Source organism: Bombina bombina, chromosome 8 (assembly GCF_027579735.1).
Source record: "Bombina bombina isolate aBomBom1 chromosome 8, aBomBom1.pri, whole genome shotgun sequence".
NCBI lineage: Eukaryota > Metazoa > Chordata > Amphibia > Anura > Bombinatoridae > Bombina > Bombina bombina.
The window spans coordinates 169,840,975-169,861,010 of NC_069506.1; the positions used below are offsets into that span (position 1 = coordinate 169,840,975).

Here is a 20,036-nt window from a genome sequence, read left to right on the forward strand (position 1 = left end):
AAAACTTTATGTTTAAACCTAACACCCTAACATAAACCCAGAGTCTAAACACCCCTAATCTGCCGCCCCCGACATCGCAGACACCTAGATTACACGTATTAATCCCTAATCTGCCTCCCCCATTGTCACCGCCACCTACATAAATTTATTAACCCCTAATCTGCTGCCCCCAATGTCGCCGCCGCCACTATACTAAAGTTATTAACCCCTAAACCTCTGGCCTCCCACATCACTAACACTAAATAATATATTAAGCCCTAACGTAACTCTAAGTCTAACCCTAACGTAACCCTAACACCCCCTAACTTTAATATAATTAAAATAATTCTAAATAAAACTTACTATTAATAACTAAATAATTCCTATTTAAAACTAAATACTTACTTACCTGTAAAATAAACCCTAAGCTAGCTACAATATAACTAATAGGTTTTATTTTTATTTCACAGCTGTTTGTATTTATTTTAACTAGGTAGACAAAGTTACCTGTAAAATAAAACCTAACCTGAGTTACACTAACACCTAACATTACAATAAAATTAAATAAATTAAATTAACAAAATGCATTTATCTAAATTACAACAAAAAAATAAACACTAAATTAAACAAAATAAAAAAGAAATTATCAAAAATAAGAATTACTCATAATCTTATAGCCCTATCAAAATAAAAAGCCCCCCAAAATAAAAAAAAAAACCCTAGCCTACAGTAAACTGCCAATAGCCCCTAAAAGGGCCTTTTGTGGGGCATTGCCCCAAACAAATCAGCTCTTTTACCTGTAAAAAAAAAAATACAAACAACCCCCCAACAGTGAAACCCACCACCCACACAACCAACCCCCCCCAAATAAAATCCTATCTAAATAAACCTAAGCTAACCATTGCCCTGAAAAGGCATTTGGATGGGCATTGCCCTTAAAAGGGCATTTAGCTCTTTTACATTGCCCAAAACCCTAAGCTAAAAATAAAACCCGCCCGTTACAGGTAACTTTGTATTTATTTTAACTAGGTAGCTAGTAAATAGTTAATAAGTATTTACTAACTAGTCTACCTAGTTAAAATAAATACAAACTTAGTTGTGAAATAAAAATAAAACCTAAGATAGCTACAATGTAACTATTAGTTATATTGTAGCTAGTTTAGGATTTATTTTACAGGTAAGCAAGTATTTAGTTTTAAATAGGAATTAGTTAATAATAGTAGGTTTTATTTAGATTTATTTTAATTATATTTAAGTTAGGGGGTGTTAGGGTTAGGGTTACATTAGGGTTAGGTTTAGGGGTTAATAAGTTTATTATAGCGGCGGAGTGGGCCGACGGCAGATTAGGGGTTAATAATTTTATTATAGTGGCAACGATGCCGGGAGTGGCGGAATAGGGGTTAATACATTTTTTAAGTGGCGGCGATGTCCGCAGCGAAAGACTAGGGGTTAATCATTTTATTTTATTATTTGCAATGCGGGAGGGCCTCGGTTTAGGGGTCAATAGGTAGTTTATGGGTGTTAGTGTACTTTGTGACAGTTTAGTCATGAGTTTTATGCTACAGCTTTGTAGCATAAAACTCATAACTACTGACTTTAGATGGGGGTACGAATCTTGTTGGTATAGGGTGTACCGCTCACTTTTTGGCCTCACAGCAAAACTCATAATACCAGCGTTCTGGGAGTCCCATTGAAAAAGGACTTTTTTTTAAAGTGCGGTACTGACATTGCGTGACGGCCAAAAAAGTGTGCGGTACACCTATACCTGCAAGACTTGTAATAGTGGTGTTAGGGAAAAAGCAGCGTTATGAAGCATAACGCTGCTTTTTCACTCATAATGCCAAACTCATAATCTAGCTGACACTTAGGTAGCGTAAGTAATCAGAAATATACCAAAGTGCCACCCTGGAGGAGGCTGGGTCTGAATGGAACTATGTATAAAGTGCCACTGGTGACAATACTGATATTAAAATAACAATTTATTGACAAAACTTAAAAACAGTACATACACATATATCATGGATCCATGTGATTAACAATACTAAATAAAAACTACTCAATAAATAGTATATGATGTATAAAAAATGTTAGTAAACTTGGTACACTGTCTGAAACCAGAAAAAGTCAAATAAAAACAGATATAAAAGTCAAAGCTAAAATCCAAAAATGGGAAAAAAGTGAGAAAAAAAAGGCTGTGAATCAACGGTGATAAGTTGTGCCTTTAAATAATAAAGTCTTTAGCACTTAGAATGGTTTATAAAAAATGTGTAAGCTGAAGTTCCAAAAAGCTTAAAGTCAGATAATGAAAAAATACTTAGGTGCCCCAACTTCAGTGTTTGTATGTCAGTAACGGCTCCTATGTTCAGTGGATGAGTGTTGTTAGACGAAAAGGTGTAAATTTCGATTGTTGGTCTTCTGAGTAATCCTTCTGCCAAAGGAAAAATATACAATAGTGTAGGTTGCTTTCCAAAGGGTATAAGAATAGAATTGTCCTTACCTAGTCAACGCGTTTCGGTCTCACAGTGACCTTTATCAAGCGTGTTCTTTTGGTTCTTTAGCATTCGTATAAACTCAAAAAAGAAAAAATAAAGAAGAAAAAGGAAAAACATGCCTTGAAGTCCATTCCGCTGTATAGGAAATTCTTACATGTCTCTCCCTTCCTTTTTCCTTAACCCCTTAATGACCACAGCACTTTTCCATTTTCTGTCCATTTGGGACCAAGGCTATTTTTACATTTTTGCAGTGTTTGTGTTTAGCTGTAATTTTCCTCTTACTCTTTTACTGTACCCACACATATTATATACCGTTTTTCTCGCCATTAAATGGACTTTCTAAAGATACCATTATTTTCATCATATCTTATCATTTACTATAAAAGAAAATATAAAATATGAGGAAAAAATGGAAAAAAACACACTTTTTCTAACTTTGTCCGCCAAAATCTGTTACACATCTACAACCACCAAAAAACACCCATGCTAAATAATTTCTAAATTTTGTCCAGAGTTTAGAAATACCCAATGTTTACACGTTCTTTGCTTTTTTTTGCAAGTTATAGGGCAATAAATATAAGTAGCACTTTGCTATTTACAAACCACTTTTTTTCAAAATGAGCGCTAGTTACATTGGAACCCTGATATCTGTCAGGAATACCTGAATATCCCTTGACATGTATATATTTTTTTTTAGAAGACATCCCAAAGTATTGATCTAGGCCCATTTTGGTATATTTCATGCCACTATTTCACCACCAAATGCGATCAAATAAAAAAAATTGTTCACTTTTTCACAAATTTTTTCACAAACTTTAGGATTGTCACTGAAATTATTTACAAACAGCTTGTGCAATTATGGCATAAATGGTTGTAAATTTTTCTCTGGAATCCCCTTTGTTCAGAAATAGCAGACATATATGGCTTTGACGTTGCTTTTTGGTAATTAGAAGGCCGCTAAATGCCACTGCGCACCATGCGTGTATTATGCACAGCAGGGAAGGGGTTAATAAGGGAGCATGTAGGGAGCTTTTTGGGGTAATTTTAGCTTTAGTGTAGTGTAGTAGACAACCCAAAGTATTGATCTACGCCCATTTTGGTATATTTCATGCCACCATTTCACCGCCAAATGCGATCAAATAAAGAAAAACGTTAAATTTTTCAAAATTTTAGATTTCTCACTGAAATCATTTACAAACATTTTGTGCAATTATGGCTCAAATGGTTGTAAATGCTTCTCTGGGGTCTCCTTTGTTCAAAAATAGCAGACATATATGGATTTGGTGTTGCTTTTTGGTAATTAGAAGGCCGCTAAATGCCACTGCGCACAACACGTGAATTATGCCCAGCAATGAAGGGGTTAATTAGGTAGCTTGTATGGAGTTTGCAGGGTTAATTTTAGCTTTAGTGTAGAGATCAGCTTCCCACCTGACACATCAGACCCCCTGATCCCTCCCAAAGAGCTCTCTTTCCTCCCCCACCCCAAAAATTGTCCCCGCCATCTTAAGTACTGGCAGAAAGTCTGCCAGTACTAAAATAAAAGGTATCCTTTTTTTATATATAGCATATTTACATATGCTGCTGTGTAAGATCCCCCCCTTAGCCCCAAACCTCCCTGATCCCCCCAAAAACAGCTTCCTAACCCTCCCCCTCTGCCTTATTGGGGGCCATCTTGGGTACTGGCAGCTGTCTGCCAGTACCCAGTTTGCATGTAAAAATGTCTATTTTTTTTTTATTTTATTTTTTTCTGCAGTGTAGCTTCCCCCCCCCCCCCCAAGACTAATCCCCCACCCCCTCCCAGATCCCTTAGATTACTTTATTCAGGGATTTTATCCCTCCTTTCTCCCCATAATAAAAAAAGCCTTTCTGTAGTGTAAGTGGTTCCCACCCGCTCCCTCCCCGTGCACGCGCCCGCCCACCACCCCCCGTGCACGCGCGCGCGCCCGTGCGCGCCCCCGGCGATACCGCCCCCGATCCCGCCCCCCTCTTTTACCAAGAAGCCATCGATGGCCGCCCACCCACCTCCCACTTCAGCTCCCACCCACCAACGAATGCGGCCATCGATGTCCGGTGCAGAGAGGGCCACAGAGTGGCTCTCTCTGCACCGGAGGGGTAAAAAATGTTATTGCAGGATGCCTCAATATCGAGGCATCCTGCAATAACCGGAAAACAGCTGGAAGTGATCAGGATCGCTTCCAGCTGCTTTCCACACTGAGGACGTGCAGGGTACGTTCTCAGGCATTAACTGCCTTTTTTCTGAGGACGTACCCTGCACGTCCTCAGTCGTTAAGGGGTTAAACATTAAAGGGCCATAATACCCAAATGTTTAAACACTTGAAAGTGATGCAGCATAGCTGTAAAAAGCTGATTAGAAAATATCACCTGAACATCTCTATGTAAAAAAGAAAGATATTTTACCTCAAAAGTTCCTCAGTAGCCACCTCCCATTGTAAAGGATTTCTAAGCAGCATTTTAGTGTGTTTGTCCTGGGACATCTGAAGGGACTAGCATCGTGCACTCTATTATTTCACCAATCAGGTAAAGGAAGCTTACTATGAAATCTCATGAGTTAAGTGAAATCTCATGAAATCACAGTAAGAGTTCATGACCTCAGCACTGCTGATGCTGATTGGCTGCTGTTCATTTCTTCATTTTTTTAAATGTGTTTACTTGCAGCTGGGAGCAGCTGAGTATAACTTTTTACACAGAACTTACTCTGCTGAGCTGAGGAAATTGTGAGGTAAAATATCTTCCTTTTTTACATAGAGATGCTCAGGTGATATTTTCCTGTCAGCTTTTTACAGTTATACATAAGTTTTAACATAGCTCCTAGTAAGAGCTCCAGAATGAGTTGAAGGCTTCATTCATTGAACCTTAGAGATATGCCAACAGAAAGTTATAAATTGTAATTCAATGAGCAAGTAGTCTTATAATAAACTGAGTGAAACAAAATCCACTGACCTTGATAAATAGTTTATGGAGGTTTGTGCTTAGTACTAATTTAGATAATCGATATAGAGAAAGAAAAGAAAAAAGAAGAGGGAAAATTGAAAGAATAGAATGTTCCAAGGAAACCTAAGCCTTGGATGATGTATTGGATTAGTAACTCCAGTCTACTATTCTTTGCAATATTGTAGCATTTTTATAAGCTTGAAGGTCTGGGACTCCAATCCTCCTCTATCAGTCGATAGGTAAAGAGTTTTTTTTTTTGCTATTCTTGTTTTTTTGGGGGGGCCAAATGTATGAATTTATGATAGATTGAAGTGTGGGAACATAGGGAGTTGGAAGTTAATTTGTTACTGTCTGAAAGACATAAAGCAATTTGGGTATGAGGTTCATTTTAACTACATTGATCCTGTCAATCCAATTTATTGATGATTTGGGCAGCCATGCCATAATTAAGGAATTAAAATCATGTATGAATTTTTCATAGTTATATTTAAACAGGTATTGTGGATTTGGTGATAGATGGATACCTAAATATTTTAGAGATTTTGATTGAATTTGGTATGGATTGTCAGTCCTTAAAAATTTGCTCTCTCTTGGGGACATTTCCATAGGAAGTAATTCAGATTTGGAAGAGTTTATTACATAATTAGATGCCCTGCTATACTCATCTAATAGGGTGCGTATCTTCGGTAAAGATTGCATTAGGTTTGTCAAGAAAAGTAATAGGTCATCAGCAAACAGTGTTGCTTTATATTGTGTGGCCTATTTGTGGAGCCGTTAATTCTGGGTTACTTCTTATTTTAATTGCTTATATCTCCATAGAAAGCACGAACAGCAAAGGAGACAAGGGACACCCCTGTCTCTTTCCATTCTTAATGTGGAATGAGTCAGAAAGGATACCATTCACCTTTACTCTTGCTGTCGGTTGGGCATAAAGTGCTAATATATTAGATATGAATTTCTCTGAGACTCCAAATTTTTGAAGGGCAAGCTTTAAAAAAGTTCAGTTCAACCTGTCAAAAGCCTTTTCAGCATCTGTTGACTGGAAGACTGAGGGAATTTTGTAAAGGGAAACATATTGCATAAGATGTAATATACGTGTCGTATTGTCCCTGGCTTCTCAGCCAGGTACAAATCCTGTTTGGTCCGTATGTATCAAAAAAGCGAGAACTGTGTTTTGTCTATTTGCTAAAACTTTTGCATACATTTTTAGATCAACATTACGGAGAGAGAGAGATAGGTCTGAAATTGGCTGGCTGATCTGGAGCTTTTCCTGCTTTAGGCAGAACTGATATATTAAGCTACTAACATTCTAGGGGACATGGGCATGTTTTGATCTATAGACTGAAAAAGGGCAAGGAGATGTGGAATTAATATCTGTTTGTATGTTTTAAAATAGAGGCTGGTGAACCCATGGGGCCCTGGAACTTTCCCTATTTTTAGGATTTTAATTGCCATTTCTATTTTTTGTGCATTGATGGGTTGCTGGAGTGAGTTCACCATCTCTGGTTGTAATGTGGGCATAGTAATAAGTTGTACATTTGATCGCTTGATCTGAGTCTTTCCTGTTGGGGAACAAGTCATAGAGCTGTGCGTAAAATGTTCTAAATAATTCAGAAATAGAGGTAGTATCCTCTATCTTTTTACTTACATCTTGTTTTAAATGGTATACATACAGAGAATTTTGTTTTTGTCTAATTGCTCTTGCAAGAAGCTTGCCTGCTCTGTTCCCCTCAGCAAAGAATCTTTGTTTTAAATAGAAAGCTTGTTTCTGGGATTTAATGTTTAATAATTTGTTTAATTTAGATCTGTGTTCAGTTAAGTCTTTAAAGATTTCTTCATTCAAAGGATTGAGTTTGTGTGATTGATCAAGATCAATTAATTTTTGTGTGAGCTGATGGTATTGTGACCGGTGTTTCGTTTTTGCTGCCTTAATCTTAATTAGCTCCCCCCTAATGGCGTATTTATGTGTTTCCCATACAAGTCTCATATCCACGTTAGCTGTTAAATTTTCATGGAAAAAGGTTTGCAAAGTTTCTTCAATAGATTGTTTAAAAAGTGGTTCTGAGAGAATGGTGTCATCTAGACGCCAGATGAAGGGCTTAATGGGTCATGAAGGCCGATTTAAAGGGCTAATCACTCCAGAGTGATCCGACCATGTAGTAGATTAAATTTGGGATGATTCTAAATAGTTTAAGAATAAATGGTCAACTAGAATGTAATCCAATCGAGAGTAGGATTTATTCGGATTGAAAAAAAATTTGTAGCTCTTAACATGAAATGTTAGTAGGTGCATATTCGTCCATATAGATTTCAGTAGTTTTTTTAGATAAGCAAATGTTTGGGTTAGAACTGCCTATCAGTCACCTAGATTACGAGTTTTGTGTTAGAGGCTATGCGGTGCTAACAAGCAGTTTTCTCTCACCGCTCACTTACCTACAGCGCTGGTATTACGAGTTTTTACAATACCGGCGTTAAAAGGCAAGAAGTGAGCGTTGAGCAAAATTTTGCTCATTATCGCACTCCAATACCAGCGCTGCTTATGTCAGTGGTGAGCTGGTCGTACGTGCTTGTGCACGATTTCCCCATAGGAATCAACGCGGAGAGCCAGCTTAGAAAAAAGCAGCATAAAGCTCCTTAATGCAGCCCCATTGATTCCTATGGGGAAATAAAATGTATGTCTACACCTAACACCCTAACATGAAACCCGAGTCTAAATACCCCTAATCTTACACTTATTAACCCTAATCTGCCGCCCCCGATATCGCAGACACCTGCATTATATTTATTAACCCCTAATCTGCTGCTCCGGACACCGCCGCCACCTAAATTATATTTATGAACCCCTAATCTGTTGCCCCCAACATCGCCGACACATACATTATATTTATTAACCCCTAATCTGCCGCCCCAATGTCTCCGCAACCTACCTACACTTATTAACCCCTAATCTGCCGCCCCCAACGTCGCCGCCACTATAATAAACATATTAACCCCTAAACCGCCGCACTCCCACCTCGCAAACATTAGTTAAATATTATTAACCCCTAATCTGCTGTCCCTAACATCAACGCCACCTACCTACATTTATTGACCCCTAATCTGCCGCCCCCAATGTCACCACCACTATATTAACGTTATTAACCCCTAAATCTAAGTCTAACCCTAACCCTAACACCCCCTAACTTAAATATAATTTAAATAAGTCTAAATAAAAAATCCTATCATTAAAGGGACAGTATACACTCATTTTCATATAACTGCATGTAATAGACACTACTATAAAGAATAAGATGCACAGATACTGATATAAAAATCCAGTATAAAACTGTTTAAAAACTTACTTAGAAGCTGTCAGTTTGGCTCTGTTGAAAAGGTAGCTGGAAAGCCCACTGCGAGTGTCAAATAAGACACTCCCCCCTCCCCCTTCTTTTGCATATGAAAAGACCCTTTACACAAACAGCAGCAAGCTGGAGAAGGTAGCTGACAGTATTCACATAAAACTTTGGGGCTTGGTTAGGAGTCTGAAAATCAGAGCAATGTTATTTAAAAAAAGCAAAACTATACATTTATTTTAAAATAAAACTTTATGGGCTATATAAATAGATCATCTACAAAACATTTATGCAAAGAAAAAATGAGTGTATAATGTCCCTTTAACTAAATTATTCCTATTTAAAACTAAATACTTACTGTAAAATAAACCCTAATCTAGCTACAATATAACTAATAGTTACATTGTAGCTAGCTTAGGATTTATTTTATTTTATAGGCAAGTTAGTATTTATTTTAACTATGTAGAATAGTTATTAAAAAGTTATTAACTATTTAATAACTACCTAGCTAAAATAAATACAAAAGTACCTGTAAAATAAAACCTAACCTAAGTTACAATAACACCTAACACTACACTATAATTAAATAAATTAATTAACTAAATTAACAACAATTAAATCAATTAAATTAAATTAGCTAAAGTACAAAAAAACACTAAATTACAGAAAATCATAAACAAATTACAAGATATTTAAACAAATTACACCTAATCTAATAGCAATATCAAAATAAAAAAGCCTCCCCAAAATAAAAAAAAAACCTAGCCTAAACTAAACTACCAATAGCCCTTAAAATGGCCTTTTGCGGGGCATTGTCCCAAAGAAATCAGCTCTTTTACCTGAAAAAAATACAAACAACCCCCCGAAAGTAAAACCCACCACCCACACAACCAACCCCCCAAATAAAATACTAACTAAAAAAAACCTAAGCTCCTCATTACCCTGAAAAGGGCATTTGGATGGGCATTGCCCTTAAAAGGGCAGTTAGCTCTTTTGCAAGCCCAAAGTCCCTAACCTAAAAATAAAACCCACCCAATACACTCTTAAAAAACCTAACACTAACCCCCTGAAGATCGACTTACCGGGAGAAGTCTTCATCCAAGCCGGGCCGAAATCCTCAACAAAGCCAGGAGAAGTCTTCATCCAAGCTGGGCAAAGTGGTCCTAGCGGCTTTGTTGAGGACTTCGGCCTGGCTTGGATGTTTGTATTTTTTTTTTCAGGTAAAAGAGCTGATTACTTTGGGGCAATGCCCCGCAAAAGGCCCTTTTAAGGGCTATTGGTAGTTTAGTTTAGGCTAGGGTTTTTTTTTATTTTGGGGGGGCTATTTTTATTTTGATAGGGCTATTAGATTAGGTGTAATTCGTTTAAATATCTTGTAATTTGTTTATTATTTTCTGTAATTTAATGGGGGGGTTGTACTTTAGCTAATTTAATTTAATTGTTGTTAATTTAGTTAATTTATTTAATTATAGTGTAGTGTTAGGTGTTATTGTAACTTAGGTAAGGTTTTATTTTACAGGTACTTTTGTATTTATTTTAGCTAGGTAGTTATTAAATAGTTAATAACTATTTAATAACTATTCTACCTAGTTAAAATAAATACAAACTTGCCTGTAAAATAAAAATAAACCCTAAGCTAGCTACAATGTAACTATTAGTTTTATTGTAGCTATCTTAGGGTTTATTTTATAGGTAAGTATTTAGTTTTAAATAGGAATAATTTAGTTAATGATAGGAATTTTTATTTAGATTTATTTAAATTATATTTAAGTTAGGGGGTGTTAGGGTTAGGGTTAGACTTAGATTTAGGGGTTAATAACTTTAATATAGTGGCGGCGACGTTGGGGGCAGCAGATTAGGGGTTAATAAATGTAGGTAGGTTGCGGCGACATTGGGGGACGGGAGATTAGGGGTTAATAAATATAATGTAGGTGTCGGCGATGTTGGGGGCAGCAGATTAGGGGTTAATAAATATAATGTAGGTGGCGGCGATGTCGGGGGCGGCAGATTAGGGGTTAATAAGTATAATGTAGGTGTCGGCGATGTCAGGGGCAGCAGACTAGGGGTTAATAAGTGTAATATTAGGGGTGTTTAGACTCGGGGTTCATGTTAGGGTGTTAGGTGTAAACATACATTTTGTTTCCCCATAGGAATCAATGGGGCTGCATTACGGAGCTTTACTCTGCTTTTTTGCAGGTGTTAGGCTTTTTTTCAGCAGGCGCTCGCCATTGATGTCTATGGAGAAATCGTGCACGAGCACGTAAAACCAGCTCACCCCAGCTTTCAGCAGCGCTTGTATTGGAGTGCGGTATGGAGCTCAATTTTGCTATACGCTTACTTCTTGCCTGATAAAGCTGGGTTTTTGTAAACCTGTAATACCTGCGCTGTAGGGAAGTGAGCGGTGACAATAACTTGCAAGTTAGTATCGCAACCCTCATAACCCAAAACTCGTAATCTAGCCGTAAGTATGCAGCATCTTAAAAAGGTAAAGCTGAGTCAACTGGCTATGATAGTTCAAGGCTGAAAACTAACAGAGGCCTGGACATGTATTCAATGTAATATTTTTGGCCAATAAGAAATTGCCCTGTTAGGCTGAGACAGTGGTTCCAAGTCATTCTTCAAAATGTCATTTAAAACAAGAACACCTGGGCATATCAAGCAACACTTGTCCATAATTTCCAACTACTTCTTCCTCTCTAGAAGAGTATTTTAAACATTCTTTCTTAGGAGTTGTAGTCCCTTAGTTCATCTGACTTCAAGAGTGAGAACATTCTCTTTCACAGTCTCTATCACATTCTCTCTATCTTCCTCCACCAAGCAAGTATAAAGTTTGTGAATGGATAAGGCATATATTTACTTGCTGGTTTAAAGGTTACGAAGAGACAAAATGCCGATTTCTGTAATAGTAACATATTTATTACCATGGTGAGAAATACATTTATTAAAACTCACAAGCATCAAAAAAGCATAAAGGTGCCATACTTGTGATAAATATATCATTTGAATCAAGTGTAAGGGGTAGATTTACTAATGTCTGTCCGACATGACACGCTGTAGGGTATCATGTCCGACAGACATTGCTGAATGCCAACAGCATACACTGTCAACATTTATCTGGTGAACTGCTTGTGCAATGCTGCCCCTGCAAATTGGCCACTAGCAGGGATTGTCAATCAGCCCGATTGTATAGGATCGGGCAGATTGAAGACCGCAGCCTCAGAGGCAGCGGACAAGTTATGGAGCAGCGGTCTTTAGACCGCTGCTTCATAACTAATGTTTCCGGCGAACCTGAAGGTTTGCGCGGGAACAAGGGCCTTTTTTTTTAGTATTTAAAAAAAACTGCAAAGTGAATGTTTTGTTCAATTATGAACTGTACATGTGTAGAATTTTCTGATGGTTTCAGACATCCAATAAGATTTTATAGTTTTCTAATAATAGGGCAACATTTTTTTAGGAGGTTGGAGACCTTCATATAAATATAGTGAGGTAATTTTATTTATTCAACATATTTACAATGTCTTTGAATCTTCTACTTTCTAATTTTAGTTTATGGCGCTGAAACAAAGTATTAATGTTTTCTACAGTTTGTGTCACCACCATTTTCATATCACAAACAATTACACTAGGTCAATAAACTATTGTATTTTAGACCATTCACAAACAGTGAGAGGAAGATTTTTTTATATGTGTACAAAATAATGCTAATTAATTAACCATTATTTTTCTTATACAGATTTCTGTACAAGAAGAGGCTCACCTAGTAGGAGCTTTCTTGGTATTCGTCGCTGGTAATGTTTATTTTTGGATGCAGTCAGTCCTGACCTATAAAGTAAAGTCAAGCCATGATGGGCATTGGGTTGCACCAACTAGATTTCTCCTCAGTGCAGCTTGCACAGCATTGATTGTCATAAGTATCCTTACCAGTTTCACCACTGCAGGTCTGTTCAAAGTGAATATGTGATAAAAGAATAAAGGGAATAACAGTAATAGAGATCTATTGATTCTAATATACACAACAGATGGGCTGTAGGCATCTGCCTTCATATGGTAACAGAGCACTATTGGTGCTCCATTACCATATGAGTGCAGACTGCGTGATCGTTACTGACAGTGACATGGTCTGTGTCACTGTCTGCAACGATCTAAGTTTGTGCTGGTCGTAGGTTTGGGAGGGATGGAGTGAGGCAAATGGGCATCATAGCGGTGGGGGGGAAGGAGTGGGAGAAAATACTGTGGATGGGAGAGGGAGGGAAGTGACGCTGCACTACAGAAAAAAATAGTACAGTAGTGATTGCAGGGAGGTGGGGGGTACTACACTACAGAATTTTTAAATATAATAAATAAATAAAATATAAATATAAATTTATAAACTGGGTTTTGGCAGATAGCTGTCAGTACATAAGATGGTGGATACCATTGGGAGGGGGAGGGTTAGAGAGCTTTTTTTTGAGGGATCAGGGAGGTGGGAGGCTAAGGGGGATCCTACACTGCAGAAAGTAAATAATAACAAATATTTTTTTTGTTTTTATAAACAAAACAAAAACAAACCCTAAAACTTTAAGAGACATGAAACCCAAATTTTTTACTCATTATTCAGATTACGAGTTTTGTGCTAAACAGGGTGCGAAACCAATGCCAAAAAAGTTGCGTTATTTCACCCTCCATAGCGCTGCCATTACGAGTTACTGAAAAGCCTCCTTGTGCGTGCGATATGGTGGGGTTAAGCTCCATACCGCACAAAATCCAAGGGCTGCTTTGACATGCTTGTGCACGCTTTCCCCCATAGACATCAATGGGGAGAGAGTGTTAAAAAAAACACCTAAAGTGCGGAGAGAAAAATCTCTGTAACGCAGCCCCATTGATGTCTATGGGGGAAAAAAAGTTACGTTTAAACCTAACACCCTAACATAAAACCCCAAGTCTAAACACCCCTAATCTGCTACCTCCAACATTGCCGACACCTAAATAAAGTTATTAACCCCTAATCTCCCACTCCCGACATCACCAACACTAATAAAAGTTATTAACCCCATTCCACTGCTCCCCGACATCGCCGCCACTATAATAAAGTAAATAACCCTTATTCCGCCGCTCCTCGACATCGTGACACTATAATAAAGCTATTAACCCCTATTCCCCCACTCCCCAACATTGCCAACACTATAATAAAGTTATTAACCCTTAACCTCCAGCCTCCCACATCTCCGCAACTAAATAAACCTATTAACCCCTGAAACTCCGGCCTCCCACATCTCCGCCACTAAATAACCTATTAACCCCTAAACCACCGCCCCCCAAATTGCAAAACACTAAATTAAACTATTAACCTCTAAACCTAACACCCTCTAACTTTAAATCAATTTTACAATATAACTATCTTAAAATAAATAAAAACTTACCTGTGAAATAAAAATAAACCTAACATTAAACTATAAATTAACCTAACCTTACTATTCTAATAAAATAAAAAATACTACCAATTAAAAAAATCTAAATTACAAAGTTAAAAAAACACTGTGAGAAAAATGTAAAAATCTAAAATTACAAAAAATAATAAACACTAAATTACGAAAAATAAAAAACACTAAGCTTACAAAAAATAATAAACGAAATTATCAAAAATAAAAACAATTACACCTAATCTAATATCGCTATAAAAATAAAAAGCCCCCCAAAATAAAAGCACCCCCTAGCCTACAAGAAACTACCAATAGCCCTTAAAATGGCCTTTTGTAGGGCATTGTCCTAAGTTAAACAGCTCTTTTACCTGTAAAAAATACAAAGTCCTCCCAACAGTAAAACCCATTACCCAACCAACCCCCCAAAATAAAATAACCTAACTCTAGAAAAGCTAAGCTACCCATTGCCCCTAAAGGGGCATTTGTATGGGCATTGCCCTTAAAAGGGCATTCAGCTCTTTTCATTGCCCTTAAAAGGGCATTTAGTTTTTTTTTCAAAAGCCCAAACCCTAATCTGAAAAAAAAAAAAAAAAATACCTAACACTAACCCCAGAATATCTACTCATGGTTGCTGAGGTCCGGACATCTTCATCCATCGCGGGGGCTTCTTCTATCTTCATCCCAGTGGCGCGGAGCGGTGAAGACATCCAGCACAGAGCGTCCCCTTCATACATTCCCCGCCGTACACTGAAGCTTCAGAGCAAGGTAGCCGTTTCAAAATGGTGTACCTTGCATTCCTATTGGCTGATTTGATTCTTTAAATTAAAATCAGCCAATAGGATTAGAGCTTCTAAAATCCTATTGGCTGTTCAGAACAGCCAATAGGATGAGAGCTACTGAAATCCTATTGGCTTTTCAAATCAGCCAATAGGATTTCAGTAGCTCTCATCCTATTGGCTGATTTGAATTTGAAGAATCAAATCAGCCAATAGGAATGTAAGGTACGCCATTTTGAAATAGCTACCTTGCATTGAAGCTTCAGTGTATGGCAGGGACCATATGAAGTGGACGCTCCACGCTGGATGAAGATAGAAGACACCCCCACAATGGATGAAGATGATGCCGGCTGGATGAAGACTTTTTGCTTCATGGATGTCCGGACTTCAGCAACCGTGAGTAGATATTCTGGGGTTAGTGTTAAGTATTTTGTTTATTTTTGGGGGGTCTTTTTTCAGATTAGGGTTTGGGCTTTTGAAAAAGAGCTAAATGCCCTTTTAAGGGCAATGAAAAAGAGCTGAATACCCTTTTAAGGGCAATGCCTATACAAATGCCCCTTTAGGTCCAATGGGTAGTTTAGTTTTTTTTAGAGTTAGGTTTTTTTATTGGGGGGGGGTTGGTTGGGTGGTGGGTTTTACTGTTGGGGGGACTTTGTATTTTTTTTTACAGGTAAAAGAGCTGTTTAACTTAGGGCAATGCCCTACAAAAGGGCTATTGGTAGTTTATTTTAGGTTAGGGGGTGTTTTTATTTTGGGGAGCGGGGCTTTTTTTATAGGGCTATTAGATTAGCTGTAATTGTTTTAATTTTTTATAATTTTTTTATTATTTTTTGTAACCTTAGTGGTTTTTATTTTTCGTAATTTAAGATTTATTTTTTTTCGTAGTGTTAGTTTTTTTTTTAAATGGGTCATTTAGATTTTTCAATTGGTAGTATTTATTTATTTTATTAGAATAGTAAGGTTAGGTTAATTTATAGTGTAATGTAAGGTTTATTTTTATTTAACAGGTAAGATTTTATTTATTTTAATATAGTTATATTGTAAATTTTATTTAAAGTTAGGGGGTGTTAGGTTTAGGTGTTAATAGTATAATTTAGTGTTTTGCGATGCTGGGGCCGGCGATTTAGGGGTTAATAGGTTTGCTTAGTGGCGGAGATGTGGGAGGCCAGAGGTTTAGGGGTTAATAGGTTTATTTTAATGTCAGCAATGACGGGGAGCGGCAGAATAGGGGTTAATAACTTTATTATAGTGGGGGTGAAGTCGGGAAATGGCGGAATAGGGGTTAATAATTTTTTTTAGTGTCAGCAATGTAGGGAGCGGCAGATTAGGGGTTAATAAATGTATTTAATAGTCGCAATGTGGGTGGGTGGCAGATTAGAGGTTAATAGGTTTAATATAGTGTTTGCGATGTGGGAGGGTGGCGGTTTAGAGGTTAGTAGGTAGTTTATGGGTGTTTGTGTACTTTGTAACACTTTATTATGAGTTTTGTGAAACATTTTTGCTACACAAAACTCATAACTACTGCTCTCAGATGGCGGTATAGATCGTGTTGGTATAGGCTGTAATGCAAGCTTTTTAGCCTCACCGCACAACCTGTAATACCGGCGCTATAAAAATCCAACGCAAAAACATAATTTTTTATGAGTGCGGAATGAATGTTGCGTTACAGGCTAAAATGCTTGCGGTATAGCAATACCAACACGACTCGTAATAGTGCGTTACTGACGTTATGCTGGAATTGCCATTTTTTCAGCATTAAAAGTTGTAACGCAAAACTCGTAATCTACCTGATAGAGAACACAATTTTTTAAAAGTTTCCAATTTACTTCTATTATCAAAATTCCTTCTTTCTCATGTTATTCTGTGTTGAAGAGATATCTAGAAAGGTAGCGTGCACATGCCTGACGCACTACAGTGCCATCTAGTGCTCTTGCTAATGTGCTATATAACATTCTTGCAAAACTGCTGCCATATAGTGTTGCAGAAACGTGCACACTCCTGAGCTTATATCCCTGCTTCTCAACAAAGGATAAAAAGAAAACAAAGAAAAATTGACAATAGAAGTATATTGGAAAGTAGTTTAAAATTTTATGTTCTATCTGAGTCATGAAATAATTTTTTTTTGTCTGTCCACTAAAACCAAGCACCAACTGAAAATTTGTATTTATCATTGCAACACCCAACCAGCTCTGTTTATTTTCCTTTATTCATTGCAACAGTGGTGGTCTTCTTTACAGAGAATATGAAATCAGCATCAGCAATATGCGAGTGGATTGTTGCCATGATTATATTCGTGCTGATTGGATTGTTTTCAGTTGAATTCTGGCATTTTGATACGGTTACTCTCCATGTCCTGAAGAGGAAGATAACAATTCCTAATGAAATGCAGGTCTCAACTATAGCATTGTATTAACGTGGATCTAGAGAGAGGAAAAAACGCACTTTCATGTGATTCAGAATGGTACATTTCTCTAAGGAAAATGAGAGTAAGCTCTTCAGAACCCCCTTCCTCTCATTATCCATTATTACTGTTATGTCTAGTTAGAATGTATTGCACTTGTATTGTATCTAATACATAGCATATTCACGTTATCTAGTGCTGCAGAATATGATGGTACTTTACATAGAAACAATAATAAAAATATTAATATAAAGATGTCAAGACTATTAGACTCAATTCTCAATACCTTAACTTTCAATACCTTTACTGTCATTTCAAACTTCTATGCTATAGCTGTTTATACTCAACTAATCCTAAAGGCCGTTTACACAGGCCTTTTTTTGTAGTACAGCGGTCCCACTCCTTGCTCTCCCCCCGCTCTCTTTTGCTTTCTCTCTCCCCCTCTCTTTTGCTCTCTTTCCCCCTCTCTTTTGCGCTCTCTCCCCATCTCGTTTGCGCTCTCTCTAGCTCCACCTCTCTTTTGCTCTCTTTCTCCCCCCTCTCTTTTGCTTGCTCTCTCCCCCCTCTCTTTTGCTCTCTCTCTCCCTCCTCTCTTTTGCTCTCTCTCCCTCTGTTTTGCTCTTTCCCCTCTCTTTTGCTCCCTCTCTCCACCCTCTCTTTTGCTCTCTCTCCCCCCCTCTTTTGCTCCCTCTCTCTCCCCATCTCTTTTGCGCTCTCTCTCTCCGTCTTTCTTTTGCGCTCTCTCTCTCCCCCTCTCTTTTGCACTCTCTCCCCCCCCTCAATTTTGTGCTCTCTCTCCCCACTTTCTTTTGTGCTCTCTCTCCCCCTCTCTTTTTTACCCCTCCTCTCTCCCCCCTCTCTTTTGGTCTCTCCCCCCTCTCTTTTGAGCTCTCTCCAGCCTCTCTTTTGCGCTCTTTCTCTCTCCCCCCTCTCTTTTGCTCTCTCTCTCTCCCCTCTCTTTTGCTCTCTCTCCCCCTCTCTTTTGCTCTCTCTCCCCCTCTCTTTTTCTTTCTCCTCCTCTCTTTTGCTCTCTCTCTCCCCCCTTATCTATTGCTCTCTCTCTCTCTCTCTCCCTCTCTTTTGCTCTCTCTCTCCCCCTCTCTTTTGCTCTCTCTATTTCCCCCTCTATATTTCTCTCTCCCCCTCTCTTTTGCTTTCTCTCTCTCTCTTTCTCCCCCCTCTTGTTTGCTCTCTCTACCTCTCTTTTGCTCTTTCCCCTCTCTTTTGCTCTTTCCCCTCTATTTTGCTCTCTCTCCCCTCTCTTTTGCTATTCCCCCTCTCTTTTGCTCTTTATCCCCTCTCTTTTGCTCTTTCGCCCCTCTTTTGCTCTCTATCCCCTCTCTTTTGCTCTTTCAAATCTCTTTTGCTCTCTTTTTCTCTCTCTCTCTCCCCCCTCTCTTTTGATCTGTCTCGCACACACGCGACCGCCACGCCACTGCCTGGTTCTTCTTTAAGGTTTTATGGCACATATCTGATATTATCTGTGGCTATTTGGAGGTATATGGTTCCTATGAACTGCATTGGTAAACACTTTGTTTGCATTTTATATATATATATATATATATATATATATATATATATATACTGTATATATATATATATATATGTGTGTTACACTTTTCATGTATGTATTATTATTTAACTGTAACTTTGACTGGTTGCCATAGCAACCAGTTCGGCAGTTTTTTTGCACAGGGGGAGGGTAATAGGGTATAAATGTTTGCTGTTCACTTTGTTTCTGTTGGTCTGATGAAGAAGGTGTATTCCCTGAAACGTCACTTAATAAAAGGCACTTGTTGCACCTATTTGTAAGTCTAGAGGGTGCTGTCTTCTATCAACTGTATCTTATATTGCATTCAGCACCCTAGTGTTTAAACGTGCATATACAACGCCAACATCCAAACAGATAAAAGCTCCCAAAGTGAGACCCCTAAAAACTTTTAAAAATGGATATTAATATAGAAAGAGGGAGCGCCAGCTATAGGCTAAATTATCAGAACAACAGAATAATATTGAAATACATTTATTACATTCACATAAACTAGGGTACCCTATGTACATATAACAATTCGATTGAAAACAATTAAAAAATTAGTTAAAAACAATAGAGTGAGTGCCCCTCAGGAGAGAGGGGAATACCAAAACATATAAACATATAAACAATAAAAATGTGTATTAAAAGTCCCACATGATATAACAAGTCTTAATAAGTAGTGATATCCTTAACAAATGTCCTGTGTAACAAATCCGGTGCCCTTCTGAATCCAATTAGTCCTTTGTGTATGATGGGGTATCCAAGAAATCAAAAATCAAAATAAAAATGTTAATAAAAAATATATGATTAAAATAAAAAATAATAATAAAAAAATAATAATAAAAAAAAGATACTGGTGACGAAATATTGGAGGGGGCAGGCGGACATTTTAAACAGCCACACGAGACAAAAGTAAGTACTAATACTTAGAAACGCTTTAGGCTACTAAATTGGGCTATAGTTAAAAATAATAATTGTTAGCAAGTTTATAGGAATTACCTATTTGAAATTTTGGGTTAACTGTCCCTATTTGAATTCAGATATTGTAAAAACTCTTCAATTTTATTCACTGGACCTTTTCAGATAAAGATAAGGTCATCTATGAATCTTCGGTAGAAGATCACACGTTGCCTAAATGGATTTTTATCTTCAAAGATGTGGGTCTCTTCCC

At 37.6% G+C, this 20,036-nt stretch overlaps 1 protein-coding gene across 1 annotated transcript in view; it reads left to right on the top strand.

Annotated features, from left to right (window-relative positions):
* Positions 1-17,584, top strand: part of LOC128638067 (modulator of macroautophagy TMEM150B-like) — a 101,957-nt gene extending 84,373 nt beyond the window's left edge. Inside the window, exons 6-7 of the mRNA XM_053689936.1 lie at positions 12,489-12,666; positions 17,150-17,584. Of these exons, the coding sequence (XP_053545911.1) occupies positions 12,489-12,666; positions 17,150-17,343 (372 nt within the window). The 3' untranslated portion in view covers positions 17,344-17,584. The remainder of the gene's footprint in view (positions 1-12,488; positions 12,667-17,149) is intronic.
* The last annotated feature ends 2,452 nt before the right edge of the window (positions 17,585-20,036 follow it).